Below are 9,758 nucleotides of genomic sequence, written 5' to 3'. Positions count from 1 at the left end.
TTAAAGGCTTGCTTATTGTCGCTTCCTTCTGTTGGCTTTGAGTTAATTGTCGTTTGAGTCTATCTTTTGTGACGTTTCTTTGTTAGCTAAAACACAGACTTATCGTTTGATGTGGTATCTTTAAGCTATTGTCAGACCCTTAAGAGTTAAATGAAGTATTATTGAATTTTTCTCAGAGATTGAATTTTTTCTTTGCTTGTCGTTATTCCCCGTTTTAGGATTTGGTTCTAGTGACCTTATCCATCTGGTTTAGCCAGAGAAACCTCACAGCTGCGGCTGCACCAAAAGAGCTAAGGGAAAAATCAGTTATGTCGAAGTTCAAACTCCAAATTATCTCCAAGAGCCCTGTTCTACCGGCGGCAAGTGATCAGCACAAGAAGTTTGGTCGCAGAATTGAGTTGACTCCATGGGATTTGCGTTACTCCTTGCACGACTACATCCAAAAGGGCATTCTTTTCCTTAAACCCACCAATGTCTTTTCTCTAATTACTACCACCTTGGTAGATCACTTAAAAGCCACTCTTTCTCAAGCACTGGAAATATTCTACCCTCTCGCCGGCCGCCTCGCCGTCATCGAAAAAGAAGACGGCACCGCTATCTTTTTTATAGACTGCAACGGTGCCGGGGCTCACTTTGTCCACGCAGTCATCGACGGCGTCACGGCGGCTGATATTCTGCAGTCACCTATCGTCCCGGACGACATCGTCTACTCTTTCTTTCCGATGAAAGGAGTAGTAAACGGCGAAGCCGCTTTTTCTAAATTACCGTTGCTAGCTGTGCAAGTGACCGAGGTCGTCGACGGTATTTTCATCGCTTGTACTATGAATCACTGCGCCGGCGACGGCAAATCTTTCTGGCATTTCTTCAATGTTTGGTCGGAAATCTCCCGTCAGAGCTTCGACGGATCGGTTTCGCGATGTTCCAGACCCGTTTTTGGCCGTGAGCGGTTTGACGGCTTTGTTAATCTCCCAATTAGCTTTCCTTTCTCTCGCGATTCAATCTCAAAGGTCAAAAGAGAGGTTTCGCCACCAAATTTACAGCAAAGAATGTTCCGCTTTTCCAAGGCGAAAATCGCCGAGCTGAAGGCGAAAGCCAGCGCGGAGATGGAAATAATTACCGAATCCAACGAGATCGCAATCTCATCTCTTCAAGCACTACTTGCTCATCTCTGCATATCCGTAACCCGCAACCGACGTATAGATCCCGATGAAGAAGTTGGTTACAAGGTAGCAGTAGGCATGAGGACGAGAATTCAGCCGCCATTACCGGAGGGGTATTTTGGTAGTGCTGCACTAGTCGTGATGCCGAAGTGCACGGCAAGGGAGCTGCTGGAAAACGGTTTGGGTTGGTCGGCTTGGAAGATCAATAGGGCGATCGCTTCGCAGACGGCAACGGAGGTGAGAAAGTTATTGGAGGATTGGGCCCAGAGGCCCACGCTGCCGTATATAGGGAAGATTCTGGCTAACACGCTGCTCACCGGTAGCTCGCCGCGGTTCGATGTTTACGGCAACGATTTTGGTTGGGGAAGGCCAATCGCGGTGCGGAGTGGTCCTGCGGCAAAGTTTGATGGTAAGTTGACAGTGTTTCCGGGGGCTGAAGAAGGAAGTATTGAGTTTGAAGTTTGCCTTTTGGTTGAGACACTCGAGTCTTTGGCTTGTGATGCAGAATTTATGGCGAGTGTAAGCTAAATGATGATGAACTAGTTTCATTTCAGAATAAGTATAACAGTTTTGGCCATTGGTCCTGCGGCAAAAATGCACGTTTTTTTTTTTTTGCCTTCTCTCACTTTTTTGCACACACTTTCACACACGCTTTTTGATGTATTCAGAAAAAAACTCTCCTTTTTTCGCATACCTGTAGTAGGAGATACCATAGTGACTTGGCTTTGGGGTGGTTTCTCCGTGGACAATGCCACCTTAAATCGTTTTTTTAGTCTTCATCATTTAGTCCCCTTTCTTTTAGTAGGCGCCAGTCTTCTTCATCTGGCTGCATTGCATCAATATGGATCAAATAATCCATTGGGTGTACATTCAGAGATGGATAAAATAGCTTTTTACCCTTATTTTTATGTAAAGGATCTAGTAGGTTGGGTAGCTTTTGCTATCTTTTCTTCCATTTGGATTTTTTATGCTCCTAATGTTTTGGGGCATCCCGACAATTATATACCTGCTAATCCGATGTCCACCCCGCCTCATATTGTGCCGGAATGGTATTTCCTACCGATCCATGCCATTCTTCGTAGTATACCTGACAAAGCAGGAGGTGTAGCCGCAATAGCACCACAAGGAGGGGGATGCCGAAGGCAGGGCTAGTGACTGGAGTGAAGTCGTAACAAGGTAGCCGTACTGGAAGGGGCGGCTGAATCACCTCCTTTTCAGGGAGAGCTAATGCTTGTTGGGTATTTTGGTTTGACACTGCTTCACACCCAAAAAGAAGCGAGCTACGTCTGAGTTAAACTTGGAGATGGAAGTCTTCTTTCGTTTGAAACCAAACTTCTCCTCAGGAGGATAGTTTTGGCCACTATTTCACGTTTTACATTTCTGCACCATCTCTCTTTTTTTTTTACACTCCACGTTCAGTACACACATTCTACACCCATTTTTGTCACGTTCTGCACTTTTTTACCATCATTGCACGTTTTAAAACGTGCATTTTTAATCCCCTTTCTTTTTTTCGTATTATTATTTTTTTTTTTGGTCAGCCCAAATTTAGGTTTGCACAAAAGTTGTATTTCCTCCTCTCACTTTTTAAGGCCCATTTATAATTCATCATCCAATGTACATTTTTTTTTTCCGCAAACAGTAATTATATATGATAATGATGGTGATAACGATCAGTATAACTATAATGATAATGGTAAAGTATATGATATTGTTCTCTTTTTATTATTATTCTTAAAATGTTTTCAACAAAAGAATGTTATCTAATGGTAATGTAGTAACTATTACATATGAAGAAAGAGTATAAACGGTTACTAAAAAAATGAAGTGCATTTTTTAAGGGATAATAAAATCTATGAATTTTCAAAATATGGAGAAAATTAAGGAACTGTTATAAGGGGTAAAAACGACCTAATTTGTTTTAAATTTGAATGTTTTGCTATTCTCATAATATTCTGAAAATGTTGCTATATTGTAAATCAATGTTTAAAATTTTGCTATGTGGTGAAATTTAAATTTTGGTATAAATATACAACTGATATTATATATATGTACATATACACACATTTTAATAAAGGGAAGAAAGAAAACTGAGAGAACTTGGCCGAAGGAGCCACCATTGCCGAAGGAGTACCTCGGCAATGTGGTTCTTATCGAGCAAGCTGCTCGTCAGAGGATTAGGCTTGGCGCGGCATGGGAGATCAACAAGATGATAGCGTCACGGACAAAGGCCGAATAAGGAATTTCTTGGAGGATTGGTCCAAAAGCCTTAGGCTCAAGACCCACACGGTGAATTTCCTAGTAACATGTTGAGCACGGGTAGCTCGCCGAGGTTCGATGTTTATAGGAATGACTTCGGTTGGGGGAGGCCGATCGCGGTGTGAAGTGGCGCCGGGAACAAGTTCGATGGGAAGCTGACGGTGTTTGCCGGGGCCGAAGAAGGAAGTATTGACTTTGAAGCTTGCTTGTCGCCTCAAACGCTAGAAATGCTGGCCAATGATGTGGAGTTCGCGCAGATTTTGGCCGGCCGGAACCAATAACTAATGCGTACTTTAGATGTTGGCAAAACTTTGTTCAATGATGTGGGTGATTTTTTTTTATTTCTTAGTGCGTCCATGTGTTCTTATGATTGATTTGTTCGTATATTTCTTATGTTCTGTTTCTGTGTTTATTTTTTTTTCATTGTGCTGTGAGTTTTGAAGATCAAACACATTCCAATTAAATCCTTTTTCTTATTACTATGTTTTTGCTTGCGTACATGAATTATTTATGAGTTATACATATCATGCAAACTTTAACTGAAACATTTCTATTTCCACATGATCATGAAATGCAACTTGTACTACATTATTATCATGTGTACCACATTATTTGCTTAATTATGTGATACATGCGTCAAATGAAAATTTAATTAACAATTATATTTTCTTTTCTAATGTGTACTATATTAATTATTAAATCACTACAATCACTCTAAACTCCATGATTCGGCAACTTCCGAATTCAAGTGATTATAATTTTCATCAGCTTAATAAGCTCTATGGAAATAATAGGTTAATCTATCACGTTAAGAATTCTTACAAAATACAGACCGTGGTTTCTATGAACTCCAACTTTAGACAACAATAGTGGGAGAGCCACAGATTTTTTTTTTTTTTAAGAGACATGAATTAAATCAAAAATGTCAAATGAAATAACAGTGCGACCAATTTTTCTTATATATATATATATATATATATAGGCAAGGTCTCTGGTCAGGCACTTGAAAAATGCCTGACCAGAACGGCACTTGTATATTTTTGTATAAAGTGTGTATATTTACAGTAAATTGTGTATATTCACACGTAAGTTATGTATATTTACATGACACTTGTATAATTGTACAATCGTGTATATTAACATGTAAATCGTGTATATTTACATATGAATCATGTATGTTAAGTTATAAGAAATGACAATGTATATTAATCCTCAAAACATATTTTTTATAGCAATTAGTGAACACATAGCATGAAAATATGTATATTGACTGATTTATTATATTTCATGTTAAATATACATGACTTTACATGTAAATATACATGATTTACGTATAAATATACACAATTTATACACGATTATACAAGTGCCTGACCAGAGACAATTCTTATATATATATATATATGTAATTTTTAGTTTCTCTCTCTTTTGTTTTTTTAATCTATTTTGCATCCTTTCTCTAAATGAACTAAGCCTCTAACTGAGTTCAATTCAATTTCTAAAGTTAAAGTCCATAAAATTATAAATTTCTCCACGATCTAGTCATTTTTATCCTTCCATATGATGTCATTTCCTCGATCTTTCATTGAACTTCTTGAGCTACCAAGGCATCTCCGAACTATTGCTTGCGGTGCAAGTAACCAAGCTCGTCGATGGAATCTTCATAGCTTCCGCTGTGAACCACGTTGTTGTGGACGGCAAATCGCTTTGGAATTTCTTCTAACACTTGGCCAGAAATCTCTCTTGGTGATTTCGATGAAGTAAGCAATTAGCTCTGCCGGTTATCGGTCGTGACTACTTCAACGGTGTATATGGACCTCCAAATTCACATCCCTTTTTCTCTTAATCAAATGATTGATCTTCTTGAATGGTTAATTTCTGAAGTAGAAAACTAGTGGGGGAAAAAAAAGATAAAAAGTTAAGCAGAAATAGATGACCAATTTTGTGTGGCGGATTAGTTGTAATGTCCCAAAATTTGTATGCTTTTATTAGCCAATGATAAACAAAATCACGTTTCAAAAAAAAAAAAAAAAAAAAAAAAAAAAAAAAAAAAAAACGTTTCTCAGGCGTTAAACACTATTATTTTAATGCAAACTGACTTTACTTTATCGTTTCTCTCAAGAAGTGAAATGCTTGAAAAAAGTTTTTCAATGCGACATGCACAAGTAGATCAACGATATGTTTATGTTTGTATTTATATTTGAATATAGATTGTATATTTTTCTATATTTTCTCAAAATTAATTTTGGCAACCATAACATGATTTGTGACTAGCTAATTTTATTTTTATTTTTTAATATGATCTTTTCAATTTATCGTACCTTGCACGTGCGTGTAAGAAAAGAGTAGGTAGCATTAACATGTGCACTTCGTTTCGTTTCGTTTTTTCACTCCAAAAGAAAAGGGTGAATTAATTATAACTTGTTAATAATTTGTGATCACGAAGCAATACTTCCAAGGATTTTTTCTCACAATAAATTTAAATTTAAAAAGTGTTATTACAATGTTTTTTCTTATATAATATAAACTCTGATTCAAACTACTGTTTTGAACTCATTTTCTAAACGGACACTAAATTTATATTTTTTTTCCAGACAAGTGTCATGAAAAAAAAAAATCCCTCGAAAAGCAAAAAAAAAAAAAAAAGATCATTCAGTGGCATGGTTAATACTTAAAAAAAAAAGTCCACAAAAGGAATTATGTGTCATTGAAAAGCAAACACTATGGTCAAGTTTGAACATAACTTAATTTTGTAAAACAAAACACTAGAATACAAAAATTTGAATAGTAATTAAACAAATAAACAAACGCGTGATAAAAATTGGTTGGCTCTTACTATAATTTTTATCCACCTTATTTTTCTTTTCATTCTCTCTTCCTTCTTACTAAATAGCTTGTTCCATTTAATAATTCCTCCACTTACTTCCTTACTTTCTCTTTTCCATCGTTCAAAACATAGTTTAAAAGATGTGGGGGCACGTGTATGTTGTCACCGAGATGGAAAGGTGAGTCAAATTGATATACATGACGCGTGTGCACATCTAATCTAAAAAAAAATGCGTTCAATGATAATTATGCGTACTTGTCAAATTGAATATAGATCATAAAAAAGTGTATTATTGCGAATACAATAATAATGTAACTCTCTCATAACATTGCGGTTATGAAATCACGTGATTTTTTTTTAATGCCACGAGGATATTTTAGTAGGGAATAGCTTATGTTCTTAATTGTTTAGGGAACATAAATCTCTATTTCAATAATACCTGTCATGATAAATAACTTTACCGATGGCACATAAGATCTCCACGATCTATGCGTGGGATTTCTCATATATAGTTGCTCATTTTATTTGACTGACCAAAATTGTCTAACCATTAACGATAAACCTTGTGCTGCTGAGGAAAGAGCCAAGGTAAATTAATTAGTCATGTCGAAATCCAACCTCCGCTTCATCTCCACGAGCAGTGTTCTACCAGCGAACAATGATGACCGCAAGGAGTTTGGTCGCAGAATTGAGTTGACTCCATGGGATCTGCGATTCTCCACATATGAACATATCCAAAAGGGCATTCTTTTCCTTAAACCCGCTGATGACTTTTCTCTCAGTACCACTTTGGTAGATCACTTAAAAGCCACTCTCTCCCGAGCACTGGAAATATTCTACCCTCTCGCCGGCCGCCTCGCCGTCATCGAAAATGAAGACGGCACCGCTATCCTTTTTATAGACTGCAACGGTGCCGGGGCTCACTTTGTCCACGCAGTAATCGACGGCGCCACGGCGGCTGATATTCTCCAGTCACCTATCGTCCCGGACGACATCGTCTACTCTTTCTTTCCGATGAAAGGTGTACGAAACGGCGAAGCTGCTTTTTCTAAATTACCGTTGCTAGCTGTGCAAGTGACGGAGGTCGTCGACGGTATTTTCATCGCTTGTACTATGAATCACTGCGCCGGCGACGGCACTTCTTTCTGGCATTTCTTCAATGTTTGGTCGGAAATCTCCCGTCAGAGCTTCGACGGATCGGTTTCGCGATGTTCCAGACCCGTTTTTGGCCGTGAGCGGCTTGACGGCTTTGTTAATCACCCAATTAGCTTTCCTTTCTCTCGCGATTTAATCTCAAAGGTCAAAAGAGAGGTTTCGCCACCAAATTTACAGCAAAGAATGTTCCGCTTTTCCAAGGCGAAAATCGCCGAGCTGAAGGCGAAAGCCAACGCGGAGATGGAAATAATTACCGAATCCAACGAGATCACAATCTCATCTCTTCAAGCACTACTTGCTCATCTTTGGATATCCGTAACCCGCAACCGACGTATAGATCCCGATGAAGAAGTTGGTTACAAGGTAGCAGCAGGCATGAGGACGAGAATTCAGCCGCCATTACCGGAGGGGTATTTTGGTAGTGCTGTACTAGCCGTGATGCCGAAGTGCACGGCAAGGGAGCTGCTGGAAAACGGTTTGGGTTGGTCGGCTTGGAAGATCAATAGGGCGATCGCTTCGCAGACGGCAACGGAGGTGAGAAAGTTCTTGGAGGATTGGGCCCAGAGCCCCACGCTGCCGCATATAGGGAAGTATCCGGCTAACACGCTTCTCACCGGTAGCTCGCCGAGGTTCGATGTTTACGGCAACGATTTTGGTTGGGGAAGGCCAATCGCGGTGCGGAGTGGTCCGGCGGCAAAGTTTGACGGTAAGTTGACAGTGTTTCCGGGGGCTGAAGAAGGAAGTATTGAGTTTGAAGTTTGCCTTTTGGATGAGACACTCGAGTCTTTGGCTTGTGATGCAGAATTTATGGCGAGTGTAAGCTAAATGATGATGAACTAGTTTCATTTCAGAATAAGTATCGACAGAGCCGACCAGTTGTTTTGTTGTTTTTGTATCTTGGTTTGTTTACATCGTCTTCTATGTCTTTGATGATCCAAAATTGCTTCTATAAAACTGTTCCCAAAATATTGCGTCTCTGAAATTATTTTTGCGTGTTTGGATCGTTTTTTTAAAACGATTTTTACTTATTTTAAAAAGTAAAAAATAAAATAAAAACGAAATGATATTTATTTAGTAAATATTTTAAAAATAAAAATAAAAAGAAAAATAGTGACTGTGTTCGGAGTTAATTTTGTTTTTGAAAGAAATAAAAAATAATTAAAAATTATTTTCACTTTTTTATTTTTATTTTATAGTACTTATCAATAATATTATAATATATTAATTAATAAATATAATTTTATTTTTTTATTATACCTAAAATAATCTCTTAAAAAATTAACTAAATGCAATTATAGAATTAATTTTAGAATAATTTTCAAAATAATCTTATTTTTACTTTTTATTGAAAATAAAATTATTTTAAAATTAATTTCAAATACCCCTTTTATCTTTTTTTTTATTAGCAAGTTTATAGCTTTTAGCGACATTCAGCTAATGAATTGTCATGCTATAGACATGTGTCATTTTATAGATAAAGAATATTATTATAAAAGTTTGGATCTACAACCATCCAAAACCCTCCTAACTCTTCCTCATACCGAATTTGATTTTTTGTGTTTTTTATTTATGTCCTTTTATTCATATTTTTTTCTCTCTAACAAGTCAATTAAAATACTAAATCAATTAAAATATCATACTGCATCAATTAAAAAATCATATCAATTAAAATATTTAAATTTAACGTGACCGGAATATATGAGCCGGACAATCCCATTAAAACAAATATAATTATGATGTCTACTTTATTTTATTTTATTTTTTTGAAAATGATGTCTACTTTAGTTACAAATAAACTACATTCCACAAGTTACAAAAAATATATATTTATCAGTCTAATTTAAAACGCTCATTAACAACGAAATACTCAGTGCAGGCGCTACAAAATGGATATGTACATTTTTCTTTTACTGAAATTTATATTATATATAGACATATTTGTGTGTATATATATATATATATATTTCTATAGTACTGATGTTTAACCGGCTGGTTATATATACTATATTTGGTAGTTTGTATTTGAATTCTAGTTGGAAACTCATTTGGGGCGTTACAGTTCACAGGCTGCGTTTGGTATTGCTTTTCACTCCCAAAATCAGTTTTTGCTTATAGCAAAAGCTGATTTTAATATTTAGTAAATCTTCTCAAAAATATTTTTTGAAGAATTTACAGTCAAAATCAGAAACAGCACAAAAACAGTTTTAGCTTTTAAATTGTGTGGGAATCAGCATAATACAATTAATGAAAATTTCATAATATCTATAATACCCCTAATGAAATTTAAAATTTACAATCTTCCCAATCTAAAATTCAAACTCGTAATATAGTATAATATAATATAATATAATAATATA

General features: G+C 36.5%; 2 protein-coding genes across 2 annotated transcripts; both read left to right on the top strand.

Moving 5' to 3' along the window:
- The first annotated feature begins 236 nt into the window (after nucleotides 1–236).
- Nucleotides 237–1,758, top strand: LOC21389226 (uncharacterized acetyltransferase At3g50280). Its single transcript, XM_024174351.1, has one exon. It carries the CDS (start codon nucleotides 309–311, stop codon nucleotides 1,686–1,688), a length of 1,380 nt encoding a protein of 459 aa, XP_024030119.1. The 5' UTR covers nucleotides 237–308; the 3' UTR covers nucleotides 1,689–1,758.
- Nucleotides 1,759–6,849: 5,091 nt separating this feature from the next.
- LOC21389223 (uncharacterized acetyltransferase At3g50280) lies at nucleotides 6,850–8,226 on the top strand. Its single transcript, XM_010111491.1, has one exon. The coding sequence runs from the start codon at nucleotides 6,850–6,852 to the stop codon at nucleotides 8,224–8,226; it is 1,377 nt and encodes a 458-aa protein (XP_010109793.1).
- The last annotated feature ends 1,532 nt before the right edge of the window (nucleotides 8,227–9,758 follow it).

Source organism: Morus notabilis, unplaced genomic scaffold (genome assembly GCF_000414095.1).
Source record: "Morus notabilis unplaced genomic scaffold, ASM41409v2 Scaffold312, whole genome shotgun sequence".
Lineage (NCBI taxonomy): Eukaryota > Viridiplantae > Streptophyta > Magnoliopsida > Rosales > Moraceae > Morus > Morus notabilis.
Note: the sequence above shows the minus strand (reverse complement) of the source record. Positions and strands in the feature narration are given on the sequence as shown.